This window comes from Calidris pugnax, unplaced genomic scaffold, assembly GCF_001431845.1.
Source record: "Calidris pugnax isolate Ruff unplaced genomic scaffold, ASM143184v1 scaffold50, whole genome shotgun sequence".
In the NCBI taxonomy this organism is placed as follows: Eukaryota; Metazoa; Chordata; class Aves; order Charadriiformes; family Scolopacidae; genus Calidris; species Calidris pugnax.
This window is the reverse complement of record NW_015090780.1, coordinates 4102392-4117630: the sequence shown is the minus strand read 5'-3', so window position 1 is coordinate 4117630 and position 15239 is coordinate 4102392. Positions and strand designations below refer to the sequence as shown.

Sequence of the window (15239 nt, the reverse complement as noted above, 5' to 3'; positions counted from 1 at the left end):
CCAACCATTAACCCAGCTCTGCCAAATTTCCACTGACCCAATGTCCCTCAGCACCACGTCTGCCCGGCTTTTAAATCCCTCCAGGGATGGTGACCCCACCACTGCCCTGGGCATCCCTCCTTCCCCTACACCCAGACACAGCACCACAAGCAACTCTTCAATCAACTGCGTATTTTTATTTCTCGTGCGTTACATCTTTGGTGTTATTAATATGTGCAAAACGTGCAAGATCAAATCTCGTCGTTGTTCAAATGTCTTTGTTTCATGTTGTGGGTCAGATGAGTCTACGCTGAGGTGACCTGCCCAGCTGATGTTGGCTGGAGTATCTGTCTGCAGCTCCTGGAAGAGCACAGTCCCCTTGAAAGCCAGGAACCAAAGCCGTGCGCGCATCTTTGGTGTTATTAATATGTGCAAAACGTGCAAGATCAAATCTCGTCGTTGTTCAAATGTCTTTGTTTCATGTTGTGGGTCAGATGAGTCTACGCTGAGGTGACCTGCCCAGCTGATGTTGGCTGGAGTATCTGTCTGCAGCTTCTGGAAGAGCACAGTCCCCTTGAAAGGGAGGAACCAAAGCCATGCCCGGGCAGGGCAGGTTCTGACAGAAGCCCCCATCAATATTTCCCACTTCACAACCAAACTGGGTTTCTTTTCCAGTAATTCTGTCAGTCACTTTCTCAGCAAATCGACACAACGTGACCCTTCCCATACCTGGTAAAACAGCTCTTAAGGGAAATGCAATGGGGAGCATCTCACATTAATCTCTTTGCAGTTATTTGACTGTTTTCCACTAACCTTTCATTCTGCCAAATTTAATTAAATCAACTGCTTTTCTGACTATAACCTGTTCCTTCACTGTTCGGATGTTCCCTTCAATTCATAGTGGTGAAGGCAAATATGATACCCTGCTAGCAAGGAGTGTATACTTTTAGGATTAGAGGAAGTGGTTTGAATATATTCTGTTGAAAATATTACATTTATTTTATTTTTTTTTAATTTCTGCATTGATAGGATTTAGAAAACCTCATGCTCCTAAGAGTAAAAAGGTCTGACTATAGCAGCAGTGTCATGAGCATGGAATTTCACGCCTATCTGCAAAAATGAGACCAAGTATAAATTATGAGCAATATTATGAATATTTATTCACCTACACTGATCTTCGTGATGATCTTTTTCAAGCTTCCAGCCTGACAGAGCCTAAAGAAGAAGGCAGTTATACCTGAATCGTAAGAGGTTTTTCTTCCTCTTTTTAATCAAGTGAGATATACCAGAAAACAAATCAGGCTGATAAAAACAGAAGTCAGACTTACAAGAAAAACAGCTGTAGCAGCTAAATGGCTTAAAGCAGAGAAAGTAGGAAAACAGCATGTGGGGCTAATGATGGGTGGTTTTCAGGTTTCAGAATACATTAAGGCATTCTCCTTGTTTATTAAATTGCTCTGGCAGCATTTGACAGAAAAAGGTTTTGTGGATTATAAGAGTGCAATGGACATAACTAGGATATTTCTTTTTTTCCCCAAAGCCTGGCCTTTGGGTAATTGCCAAGAAGTTACACGCTACGGGAGGAATTCCATTTGCACGAGTCGGAAGAAGATAATTTTTTGTTTTCAAAGATGTTTTTCGGAGTGTTGTTTACTTTCCCTTCTCTTGGTCTGTCTGGGTTTTGGGGTTTTTTCTGTCTCTCAACGCTCACTGCTTTTGTCGGGCCGTGGCAGACACCAACTGGAGCAGCATCAGTTCAACACTGGTGTGCTCACCGAGGGCAGCGCTCGGCAGCCGCGGTGGCTGCGTCACCACCCAGACACCGAGCCATCGCTCCTCTCTCCCTGCCCTGGAACAGCCCAGTGTCATTTCATGGTTTTACAAAAACTGCCTCGGCCAAAAGCTAGAAGGCTTATTCCTCAGGTCTCCTTTTAAGTGCTTTGCCAGATGATCTGGCATCTCCGGGGCATAAATCCTGCAGAATACCAATGGGAATTGAAGGCAGCGCCTGGTTTCTGCCGGGGGGCAGGAGGTGCCACCTTCTGCGGTGGCACCAGAGGGAAGGTGCTGGAGGTGGGTGCTTCTGCAGCCGTCCTCATCCCAGGGCTTCAGCAGACTAATGGGTTTTTATTCTCACGATATCACTGTGAGATAAGGAAGTGTTTTCATTTCATCCTGAAGTGTTATTTTCAATTTCTTTAGAGGCACGGAAAAATTAAATGACCTGCTAAAGGTCACTTGGGGAGTGTTTGGGAAAATGCAAACGAAATCCAGGTCTTCCAAGCTGCAGCCGTAATCACAGCCCTGCTCTGTCTTGGCACCGACTCGGTGGCTGCAGTTGGAATCAAAATGCCTTATCCAAGATATTCATCAGATCTCTTTTTTTTTTTAATGAAATGTATTTGTAGCTCGTAGCAGCTCAGTGCCACCCCCTTGCATGACTATCAGTGGTGACAATCAGAAGTATGTAATTCTTTTTCCTTATTTCTCTCCTGCTTCCTTGTGGACTGATGTCTGATCTGTGGTTTGGATCACTGAAGAGTGAGATGTAACCCATTTCTAAGGATTCTGTGATTCTAATTTTGGCATTAAATGAGAACCGTATGAGAAGCTCATTAACTGACAGGCTTTCTAAGCAGGAAAGTCGATAGTATCCAAGGGCAGAGATATGGTTACAATGGAGTTTCTGATAAGAATTTTTATAATAATTCTGATAATAATTTTGAAGTCAGTCCATAGTGCCTGAACAGCTTCAATAGACTGTGCACAACCCAAATGTCTTTATGGGACTCCTTGAGGCGTGGAAATCTATTAGATCCCTCATGGCAGCGTTGGTACATAAAACATTTTTAGACTAGAAAAAAAAAACACTATAGAACACTGGCCTCTTTTTGTGGTGCTGTTCTTTTCAAACTTATCTTTTGAAAACAGCCCAGTCCTTATTTTCTGTTTGCTCCAGGCTTGGTGTCTTATTTGCCAAGGCTCAGTCAAAAAAACCCCAAAAATGCCAATAAATATTATGTGCATGTTACAAAACTTGCCGAAACTGGAAAATACTGTCAGTCTTAAATAGAGAAGAGAATAAAGAATGAGTACAATTCTAAAGCACTAGTTCAGATATGAAAAAAATTCTTTTGGCTTAGAAGTTTTTCAGCCAACTACATTCAAGTTTTGACAAATGTCTGTGCTCAAATGTCAGATAAAAAATTTTCTGACCTCTAATCCCCATCCTTTGCAATTTGAAGTTTAGAACAAGTATGGGGTTAAACGGACTCTCCTTGGCTATTAACCTTGTATACACAACATACTTCAGAACAGGTTGTTTCCAGAAGTGGTGGCCCCTGGGGGTCAGAGCCTGGCAAACCCTCACAGGGTGGGTTTGGGGCCGTTGGCTGCTCTGGTGGATGTTATTTTCCAGCAGGTCCCTTTCCTTGGGCAGGAGTTGCTGCATTGATATTCTTCCCACGTTCCACCGCCTTGGGTGCTGGAGCTTGGGTGTTTGTTCAAGCCCAGGCTCGGTGTCTGATCCTCAGAAATAAAGCTCATTCAGAAATATATATATTTCTCAGATGAATGTATTTGCAGTATATTATGCTCAAAAGCCTCTCTGTTCCTGTCCAGTCCCTCAAGGGGCTCCAGGGAAGGGTTTGACACTGAAAGAGGGGAGATTGAGCTGAGATGTGGGGAAGAACTTGTTTGGTGTGAGGGTGGTGAGAGCCTGGCCCAGGTTGGCCAGAGAAGCTGTGGCTGCCCCATCCCTGGAGGGGTTCAAGGTCAGGTTGGAGGGGGCTTGGAGCAACCTGGTCTGGTGGGAGGTGTCCCTGCCCAGGGCAGGGGGTGGGACTCGATGGTCTTTAAGGTCCCTTCTAACCCGAACCACTCTGTGATTCTAATGCAGCCCTTCCTGTGCACAGTGTTGGTAGCACCTGGCATTAAGAAAACCATTAGGTTTTCCACCAGGATCCCCAGTCTCTTACCGTTTTCAGTTATTTTTCTACTGGGGGGTTTTCTCTGGTTTTGTTTTGGGGCTTTTTAGTGTTTGGGGTTTATATTTCCAAGCTTCCCTTTGTACCCCTGACAACTCACTCCCCGAGCTGTGATCTCGGTCAGTGGCCCCGCTGCCCAGCACGGTCCTGGCTCTCACGGTGGCATCAGGTGGTGGGAACTCAGTTTGGGTCATGGATCTTCTGTCCTGGGGGCTACAGGGAGGAACAGCCCGGGTGCTGGAGGGCCTTTGGTGTCACTGTTGAGGTCTTCTCTGTACCTGGCCTGTGCTTTGGAAAGGTTTCCACTTTCACCACTTTCACTGAATAACACACAAAAAAGGCAGCCAGGGGCAACAGCCACTGAACTGTTTGGTCTCACACTACAAGGAGGCCAAACAGAATAGACTCCTGAAGGGCTTTCTGGCGTTCTTTGATTTTATAACCTCGACGTGATAAAAGGATCATACTCCCTTTCTTTCAGGTAACTTTTAAAACACTTCCTCGTGCTTTCACAGGAAGGCTCGGTTCGCTGTTGCTGGATGTTGTACCCACCACCAGACACTGTTTTTGCTTTCAGAAGCCACCACACAAAGGAGAAGAAAGCTGCTGAGCTGGAGCAGCTCCCATGGACACGAGCCCTGGAGACTCAGTGCCCACCCTGGGAGGAGCTGGAAGGATTGATTGTGTGTCTGCTGGTTCTGAATGGGTTAAAACGTGTAAATTGCAACACGTTGAAATACTATCTTAAAGTGCAGCAGCTGAAGAGAGAAAAAGATGAGTAGTGTAAGGTGGGAGACCCCACAGGTCTCAGGTGCTGAGAGGGAAGGTGTTAGGAGAAGCTTAATTGTTGGTTGTTAATGAGGCTGCCAGGTGAAAGCTATCACAGGCTGATTGTCAATAAAGGTGCCGTGGCAGAGGGAAGGTCAGTCTGGGGCCTCTGGAACTTGGGTTCTGCAGAGTGGGGGAAGAGCTCTTCCAGCCGGGGGATGCAAGCGCTGGTGAGTCTTACACCAAAAGAAGTGAACATCAAAATTTCACTACCGTGTAAAGAAATGGTTTAGGAAAAAACAGAGCAACATCCCGTATTCTTTTCCTTGGTGTTGCAAAAGTAAGGGGAGATGGAAAAACACATAGCTATAAAGAAGACATGAGGATAGCCATGGAGGGAGTTAGGATTTAGATTTTCTAGCTCCTGTATCAACATTCTCATCCTACAGCGCCATCCCAGTAACCTTATTTGCTTTACCAGACATGGTGCTAAAATTAGCTAGTCATACATTTCTCAGGAAGTGGTAATTAATTGGACAATATTTGTACAGGGCTTTGAAAATGTAGGTCCTAATTTTGCAAACCCTTTGTCCATAATGCAGATTAATTTAATCACATAATTACTGCATTTCTGGACTGTGGCATTTACAGTTACCCAGCTCGTGTGTGATCTGTAGTAACTGCCTGTGTGAAGCAGGAATAGCCGTATTCCTGAAAATACTGTGCCTGCCCATGTGAAAATCAGGATCACAGGTAGCGCTTCGTTCCTAGGATTTCATTTTAAAATACTTTGTTCTTTTGGACTCTCTCTGAATATGGTTTGGGTTTATTTATAACCTCTTGGCTCAGCTTGGTCAGGGACTGAGGGTGGTGTTTCTCGTTCCAGCCCGCGTCTGGCTGGGGAGAGCCACTTGCAAGAACTGTAATTTTCTTTGGGACGCCTCTTCCTTTGTGTTTGCCGATGGAAGGGGTGGGTTCAGGGATATCGATCAGTTTAAGGCTTAAACCGTTTTCACACAAACATATTGTGGTATTTGGACTGAAAGGGGTTTTATTCTTTTTTTCCTAAAAAGTTGTTAGCACACAGAGAAGGCTGAGAGATCTGACTTCTGCTCTGGCTCAATTTGTCATAATTTCTACCTGGACCAGAAGGACTTTATTCCTAATTTAATACATTCTTTGGAACACTTTAGCTCCCCAGACCCTGTATGAGATTGCTGAAGGACTGAGATGGAGCAATGAAGGACCTACTGATTTCCAGCCTAAACTTATTCATGGACAGTTTATACCCATTTGTTCTTGTGTCAACAGTGTTCTTTAGTTTAAATTGCTCCTTTGCCTTCCTAGTGTTTATCCTCCTGATGTATTTATAGACAGCAATCACATCTGCCATCAGCCTTCATTTTGCCAGCCTAAACAAGCCAACCTCTTCCAGGCTCTCCTCTGGTGATGGGCTCTTCACCACCAGCACCTGGTGGGGCTCGGGCTGCTCGGCAGTGACTGCAGAGACTGGGCTGTGCTCAGTGTCCTGAGGAGCCCATGGGGTTTGGCTCCAGGAATTAAAGTTGCCATGTCTGCAGTGCTAACCCTGCTCCCCCTGCCTCTGCCCATGGCGTTTGTGTCTGGCCCAAGGAGCTGGTGGGACGTGGTCCCAGTCCTCCCCGCTCGTGTCCAGTAAACCAGCTTACAGAAGACTTCTGTTGTTGGTCCCTGCTGTATTATCTTGTGTCCTGTGCTGTTAAATCCCATCTTCTTTCTGCTATTTAATTCTCAGGTTACCCTTCTTTCACGCTCTTGCTCCTTTCCGTACAAGGCACTGTGGATTTCTAGCCCAGCCCTTGATCAACTTCCCATTAACTAGCTTAACCAATTTCTTCAGCTAATTCCCATCTGCTGGAATTAGCTGATGCATTTCTTTGTGGCACTGTATCAGATGATTGACAGAAGAGCTGACAGATTAGATCTGCCACAGTTCCCTTAATTATTCTTTCCTTCATAATTTTTTCCTTCAAAAGCCCATCTTGGTTTTTAGGTCAGACTAAAAGCTCTGCACTTATCAAGATCAGAGTTGGTTTTTTTTTTTCCTTGGCTTAAGCAGAAGCAGCACATTTACTTCCCTCTAGTGTGAAGATTTGTTAGATTTATTACAAATACTGGCCACTGGGACCTCCCAGGGACTTCACTGGGGCTGGGTTTTCCGACTGGACCTCTGCCTCGGGGCAGAGGCTCATTTTGTTAGTTCCACAGCATCACCATCAGAGCAAACACAGAGTAACTCTCTCATTTCTCTGGGTTAGGACCATTTTGTGCTACCTCTATGCTGTAGTTTCTGCCCTGTGCTATTTAAAATGTCATTTTTGTAAAGAAAGAGTATATGAGAATTATTCTGGATGATGAAAATGTCTCTCGTGCCTGGGGGCATGGAGCTGCCTTCTTTTTTTCTTTTTAATAGCCGTAACAATAATAATAATATTAGGACAACAAACTAAGATGCCCCTGGAGATGTTGTGACAAATTGGAAGGACACTTTGAAATTAAAATTGATTGAATAGTTCAATAAAATCAGCTTAACGCACAAAAGCAAAGAGGTTAGCCACAGAAAAACATAAAGTCAGTAATTTGTTATCTGCTGGGGCCAATCTTACTGAAGATTGAATTAGTTATAAAATAAAACTAGGTACTTGAAAGCAGCACCCTCGTGTGCCCACGCTGGAGCCTTCCCCATGGAACTGGCTGTGGATGGTGACCCAGTGCCCAAAGGTGTGACCAGTCCCAGGTGACTTCCATTTGCGTGGGTTTGCCTTTTTATGACTTTACGTGGCAGCTGAGGCCGTTCCCCGTGGCAGGTTGTACATTTTGCTCTAAACACAATAGTCATATCTTCAGCTGCTGGAAATCAGCACAGCTTTGGTGATGGCTCAGGAGTTTCCCCCCAGAGCTCCCCTCTCACCGCTGCCCCCATCTCAAACGGGTCTGTTCCCGTGAGGATCCTGCCCCGTCCATCCATCCATCCCTTCCAGATCCGTGCTAATTCCTCGTGTCTGCTCACTGGGCTCGGGCTCTCTGCAGCACCCCTTTGCCTTCCTTCCCCTCTTCCCATCCTCACGCCCCAGCTCTTTGTGGCTGGTACAATTGTACATTACTAAATTCTGGGCATTTTCATTTTTGGCTTTGTATTATCTGATTGATATAATCTTTCTTTTAAGTTTCTTTAATTTAGTGTTCTGAATTTGTGCGGGGTTTTTTATTAACACTGTGCTATGATGCTCTGAAAGGCACTTTGTTAAATAAAAAAAAAACTTCATTGTAAAGCTGAGATTAATAAGACAGAGTCTGTGATTACACACACACACAGGCGTATGTCATCAGAGTATTTATAATTTAATAAGCAGTGAAACTGTGAAGTTAAGAAAACTTTTAAATTATACTTTCTAGTCCCTTACCTCCTCTTCTATGAGAGCATTCATTTTTCCAGGGGAAGCTTTGGTTCAGAAGTGCATAAAGCGAGGCAGAGAGGAGCTGGAGGGGTGGGAGACGTGGGTGTGAATAAGGTCCCAGTGTGACAAAGCGCGGCACAGATGGAGCGTGACCTTCCCCAAGGTCTGTGGTTCGTTCTCAGGGTTCAGGTTAAAGCTGGTGTCATGAGTTTTGGGGTTGCTGTTGGCCTGGACAGGGGCTGCCTTTGCCTGGGAGCCACCGGGGAGGATGGGGACACCAGGGACATTTTCCCATCTGGAAACAGCCGAGGTGAAAAAGCAGCCCCTGGCCATCGTCCTCTGGGGTGACACTGAAGGAAGGAACATTTATTTTTTCCTGTAGTCACTACCAAAGCTTTTACAGTAACGTGGGACAGTGACAGCATCAAATCAGAAATGCTCAGAATTCTGTGTCCCAGAGCATTAGAGGTGGCTTTGCCATTTACATGTGCTATGGAAATGGGGTCTCCCATGTGAGCCTCCGAACGCTGTTCTAGTGCCTGTGGCATCTCATTGCCATTGTTTTTTTTTTTAATATCTTCCTACCCCTTCTATGATTTAAACCTAATTTGGCTCTCAAGCATTTGGGCTGTTAGGAAATACTTGTGTCAGCCTCCCAAGTTGTCTATGAGAGAGAATAAGGAAGGAAAAGCTAAATCTGAAAAAGCAAGTACATCCACTAATAAGGGCATTTCAGCTTTACAATTGGAGTAACGAATGGCAACTTTTTTGCGTGAGGAAAAACAAGGGCTAACAATAGTTTCTCCCTCATGTTTTATTATACACGGTAGCAAGAGCTAATGAAAGTGCATTTCCATAATATATTCCAGTCGCGAGGTGCTGATGGATCCCTGTGCGTGATTTCTTGTCAATTGAGCAGGTTAATATCTGTCAATTAAAAGACCTGGAATCAAGATAAAGCTAAAATTCAGATCTCTGTGATTCTAGCAACTCAGAAGCATTAAAGAATTAAGCCAGTTACAGCACTTCAAGAACGTTTATGTAGGAATAGAGAGACCTAATTGACCTAATTCTTGCCCTTTGAAATTTCAGAGGACGTTTGACATTTTCCACACGCGGGGAGCACAGGGCAGAGGAACGGGGCTGCTCTGGAGCATCTCAGCCATGTCCTGAGAGCAGAGCAATGCCCTTGGCTTGTACCAACCTTCTCCCACAGAACCTGGTGCCCCCCGTTGGGTGTCGCACCCTTGGGGCTCTCCCATGGCCCTGATGGTTTGGGTGCTCAGGAATTTAAATCAGTTCCACTGAACTTCTGCTTATTGCCTTAATATTTTCTTTCTTTTCATACTAGACTTAAATTCTCCTTATTTACCAAGATTAGGCTAAGGATTGAAACGCGGAGAGTATTTTAAGTACCAAAATGCTTTGTGGGCACCAGAGTGTGTGAGCAGAACGAGCTGGAGGGCGGCCAGGCCATGCTGATGTCAATTTTGGGGGTATAATGCTCTTAGAGATGTTTTCAATGAAAACACATTAGCAACATTTCTGCTGGCTTCCAGAAGACAGAAACTAATGTTGCTGAAAATGCTTAAAAATGAACAAAAAATGCCCATTTCAATCAAGGAATTTTGCCTGTAAGATTTTTATTTCCCATAAAAACAGGTGATGCCACCAATCTGCGCAAAAATCCCTTCAAAAACCTGATAGAAAATTTTATCAGTCTTTTTGAATCCAATTAACTTCTTAGTCTGCTTAAAGATTGCACTTGTATAAGGAAAATAAACCGTTATTTTACAGGATGCGTTTCTGTTTCTCATCTTCTCTATTTTTATTGTTTTTCCAGAAAGTTCAGCAGTACATAGTCATTGTTCAAGCCACCGATATGGAAGGAAATCTGAACTACGGTCTCTCCAACACGGCGACAGCCATCATCTCGGTGACGGATGTGAATGACAACCCCCCAGAATTCACCACCAGCACCGTAAGTGTCCGGGGGTGCCGTGGGGCAGGGACAGGCAGCGTGGAGGAATTCGGGGTGATGGCAGCCGTCCTCTCCCTTAGCTGGTTTGGCAGGTAGGAAGAACTTGATGGATGACTGTGGAACAAGGACTTTTGGGAGAAAACAGGAGGGGGAAAAAAGGAAGAGAATGACTCATGAAGTAGCAAAACTATTCGCTGAGATCTCGCTGAGGTACTAAAGGAGCTGAAATAATGTGGCAAACAGCCGATGTCTGATTGCACCAGAGAGGGTAGGGTTGTTTCACAGCAATTGGCTGTAGATGTATCAGAGTTGTTATTACTTATGAGTGAAATCCTGGGCAGTAACAGAGATTTGGGGTTTAGTAGCTCGGATATGGTTTCAAGGAAGCGGTAAATACTCTAAATGGTTACAGGTATCTGCTAAAATTCGTACTTCACTGATAGCTCTAACAGCTGTGTTTGTGTGTGCCGGCAGTAAACGTGTGGACATTCTTCAGTCTGGCTGGTTTTAATCAGTTAAAAATCTTTCTTACATTAGGATGGTGTTTCTCTGTTCTGTTCTCGTGTGCTCCAAGTTGCTGTTACTGGGGGATAAAGGGACAAAATAAAGAGATTGCAAATGACAAATTTTTAGAGCTGGTTAAGGTGAAAATGAAGAGGCGGAAGGTGAAATGATGTGGCCTGGTTCTTTCCAGCCTTCACAATCCATGGATGTAGAGCATATGAAATGTGTGTGGTAATCTTAGAAACCCCAGAGCTGTACAGAGGTTTGTGTGCTAATAAGTGAGAAATCATTGTGTATCCACTGCCTGCATTAGTATGAGGGTCAACAGGGAGCAGTAAATGGTGTACCTTAAACTCATACCAAATCTTTAAAAATACAGAAAGTCAAACTGCATTTTGCTCAAGACGCTGATGATCCTTTGAGGAATGCTTTTATTATTTATATTATTCTGAACTTTCATTCCATCTTAAAAGGTATGCAAATACTTAGTCAGGTATTACAGAGTTTCCCCTTAGTTATACCCTTACAAGCTACAAACCTGTGTCAGAACTCAAGGAGGTTGCCCAGAGCCCAGTTTATGCCACCATGGACCCCAATGGGCTCCATGGCCACTGGGGGGTCTGGGTCCTTCCTTCCCGTGGCCGTCAGGAGCTAGGCTTGTGGGTGGGATGTGCTCAGCTCCTGAGCAGCACCAGCGTGTGCTGATGAAGTGACTTGGACCCGGATTCTCAGAGAAAGGCGGGCACTAAATCTCTCTTGAATCAGAGAAAAATGAGCACCCAACACCATGTGAGATCTGGGCCTGTGTTGCTGTTGGGTGAGGATGGGGTGGATTGAACAGCATCTCACGAGGTTTGTGTCTGCTGGAGTGAACGCGCCGAGCTCTGTGGTGTGAAGTTGTCACTAAATATCTCCTGTGGGATGATCCGTGTGGTTGTGAAGAGCCGTAGGAGCCTGATACAAGCCTTGGCTTGTGTGGTCCTTCCTCCTGCCAGCGTGGGGTTGTTCTCAGGAGGGTTTTCTAGCGGCGTGTCCTACAGCCTTGTGTGGCTCCCAGGCCATGGGGCTTCCACCACAGCCCAGCTCACTAGTGCCTGTTGGGGGGGTTTATTCTGCCAGGTAAATACTACTTTCACCTGCATTTGAGTGAAAAAGGAATGACATCTAGTGGCTGTGTCACTTAAACGCAGGTTGTTCCAGATGACCCAGGTTGCCTGGTGCTTCTCCCAGATGTTGGGAGGTTTTGGGCAGTGGGATGAGCCGTGGCAGGGCAGTCTCACCCCCCCATCAGCGCCTTTGGGAGGGCAGCATCCCTCCATGTTGGGGGGGTTTATTCTGCCAGGTAAATACTACTTTCACCTGCATTTGAGTGAAAAAGGAATGACATCTAGTGGCTGTGTCACTTAAACGCAGGTTGTTCCAGATGACCCAGGTTGCCTGGTGCTTCTCCCAGATGTTGGGAGGTTTTGGGCAGTGGGATGAGCCGTGGCAGGGCAGTCTCCGGGAGGGCAGCATCCCTCCGGATGGGGTGCTTTTTCATGTCTTTCCAAACCTGAAGCTGATGGAAGGTGAGATAATGGAAATTTGCTTTCAGGTGAATTCTGAGTATTTAATGTCTCGGTGTCTGTTAGACCTAGAAGGAATAAAAGCCATCAAGAGAATTACCCATTGGATTGTGTTAAATGGATTAGAAAATGCTGCTCTTCCTCTAAGCAGGGCTGATGTGTACCTTTATTTCTCTAATTTCAATCACTGAAGAAAGAGTTTTGCAGGGGCCAAAGGGCTGTACACAATAGCACGTGGGACTTTATAAGGATTTGAAAACCAGGGGTGTTTTACAACAATATTTTCTGATTCTATGGAAACAAATATCTTTGATATACTTCTAGGTGTAGCCAGGATGAATTTCACATGAGTATGAAAGTACAATATGATATTACCCTGACTGGCAGAGAGAGCAGCATCGGGCTGATCTGCTTCTCTAAACTTGAGCTGAATCTCCTTCCTGTCATCAAATAGTCTAATCTGCATTTTAACACTTCTTAAAGAAGAGAAGGAACTCTCTCCAGGAAATCTACAGCTCCTCAGAGGCTGAGAAAGCCCACGGTCTCTTTTAAGGCTGGGAACTGCTTGGACAGATCCAGTATATTTTTATTTAAAGTACTTCTGTATTGAGATGCTGTTGTAAAAACAAAATAGGCTGAATAAGTGAAATTGTGGTTTGCTCTTGGAAAGCTGCCAGACGGGAGGAACTCAGGCAACTGTATTCAGCACAGACACATTCAAAGGCCCACCCTATAGCGCTCCTAAATTACCTGTCATTCAGCCAGGCGGTTTTAGGCTTAATCGTTTCTGGATAAGAATGTAGCTCGGGAGGGCACTGCACCATGCTGGTGTCACAGCTCATGTATTCAGCAGCAGGAATTAATGTTACTGTGTAAAACTTAACAACGGGACGGGAGAGAAGAAAACAGCCGCTGCGACGGTCGAGAAAGTCAGATCACGTCCTGGGGGGGCTGGGGGTGAGGAGGCTGCGTGCACGGACCATGGGAACGTCCAGACACGGGTCCACGGGAGCCAAAATCCCCACAAAGTCCCCAGGAGCAGCTGCCCAGCTGAGGGAATGGACACCCGAGGTACCACATGGGCTGGGACCAAAACAGTGCTGGGTGAGAAGTGGGAAAAGAGCAATAAAACTCACACGGAAGATCCCTAAATGTGCAAATTGAAGATACTCTGGTGAAACTCCAAAATCATTGCTTGCCTACGTGAAAGTGGATCAATGTGGTTCTTGTAGCCTTGAGTACATCGCCTGAGGGGCCGGGGGAAGATCCTGCATGAGAGCAGGGGAAGAAGTAGCCCCATCTTCTCATACAAAAAGGTCTGAGATTATATGGAGGGGGGAAAATCACAATCTTTAGACAAAACAATTTGAAACTAATGTCTGCTCTTAACTCCAAGTCCAGTCTCCATCAGCAAGAGTCATGACTAGTCCTGAGAGTCACGGCCAGGACTACCTGCACCGAACGGCGAGGCTGTGGGGCACAGTGATGGCAGGGTGACCTCCTCTAATCCCTTCCAGCTCTGCTTTTGTGATGGAGGATATTTTCTTGACCTGGGATGTGGTCTGGCTGTACTGGGAAGCTTCAGAGAGCAGCTAACAGCCAGGAAATGTCTCATGAGGGACTGCCCCGGAGCGGGAGGCAATCAGATCTGTGCCAGAAGAGTGGAGCATCCTGCAAAACGCCATAAACATCATAAGCAGCTATTTTGGGCAATTTTAATGATTTAGTGCAGGACCATGACCCAGGGAAAGCTCTTCTGGCGAGCTAAGGGACTTCAGCCTGCTCTTCGTGTTGTGCTCTTCATGTGACATTGTTGCTTGTAAAAATAAATGGAGAGAGACAATTCTTCCCTTGGCCAAAGAGCAGGGGTATGAGTTCTGGGTGAGCAGAGGCAGTGATGTCCCCATGATGTGCCCAACCAACCCGCACCCACAGGCTCTGGTCAGATGCCTTGGAAGAGGGTGGTTTAATCCCCCATGCACAAGCTTTCCATGGTCTGTCAGGAGCCATTAGCTGTGCTAGTTCATTTTCATGGTATTTTTGGTGGGTTTTGCATCTGCCAAGCCATCAGCTGGTGTAAAACAGTGTAATTTTAACTGGAGTGTGTTACAAAAGGCTTGGTAGTAATTTTTACTGGGAAACTGGCTCCGTAACTGTTACAAGATAAAGGTACTGGTATCAGTGTGCCCTCTGTTATCCAGAGTGCCTGTTACTCATAACAGGGTTGTGCCCTCTCACATGTCTTAATTATGTGGAAACTCCTCTGCCTCTCTTCAAGTATTTATCTCCTGTGTGCAGGCGAGTTGTCTGTTTCCCCCATTAATGCAGGTCCGTAGCTGCCCCTCTGGCCAGATGCTCACCTCAGATAGAGGGGAGGTGCTCTCAAATTAGTGGTGCTATTTCAGAGATTAAAAGCCAGCTGAGACAGAAGAATGCTTGGAGAGTCTCAGGTGAGATTTTATGCAAGGTGAAGGCATCTTTTTTTGCTCGTGGAAGGAATGCCTTTAATTCCAGTGAAATCTAACTCCTACCAAGCAGGATGCCCTTTCCAGTCTGACCCGTGATACTGCTAATAGCCATCCAAGGGTTTCCACTTTATCTAAGGAAATGCATAATCAGAGGGGAGGAGAAGTTAAAGAAATCCATGCCTACACTCGACTCATACAAAGTCTATTTTTATCGTATTCAATCAGGAACAATCAGGCGCAGAGAGGAGACGCAGATGAATTTGCATGATCAGACTTCTGTGTCTTAAATGTTAATTAAAAGTTATTTTAAATTTGCCTACTGTGCAGAACTTGTTTTTATAGTAGCCCGTGTAAGGGAAATATTATTTCACAGGGCTGAAGTGCTCATGATTAGTTGAGCTTGTGGATTCTTGGGAAAACCTGCCTGGCAATCAACCTCTTCTTTAAAAAAAAAAAAAAAAAAAAAAATGAAAAAAAAGGAAAAAAAAAAAAAAAAAAAAAAAAAAAAAAAAAAAAAAAAAAAAAAAAAAAAAAAAAAAAAGGGGGCAGCA

At 45.1% G+C, this 15239-nt stretch overlaps 1 protein-coding gene across 1 annotated transcript in view; it reads left to right on the top strand.

Annotated features, from left to right (window-relative positions):
• CDH4 (cadherin 4, type 1, R-cadherin (retinal)) overlaps positions 1 to 15239 on the top strand; it is a 269633-nt gene that overhangs the window by 220841 nt on the left and 33553 nt on the right. Inside the window, exon 7 of the mRNA XM_014957134.1 lies at positions 10014 to 10151. Within this exon, the coding sequence (XP_014812620.1) occupies positions 10014 to 10151 (138 nt within the window). The remainder of the gene's footprint in view (positions 1 to 10013; positions 10152 to 15239) is intronic.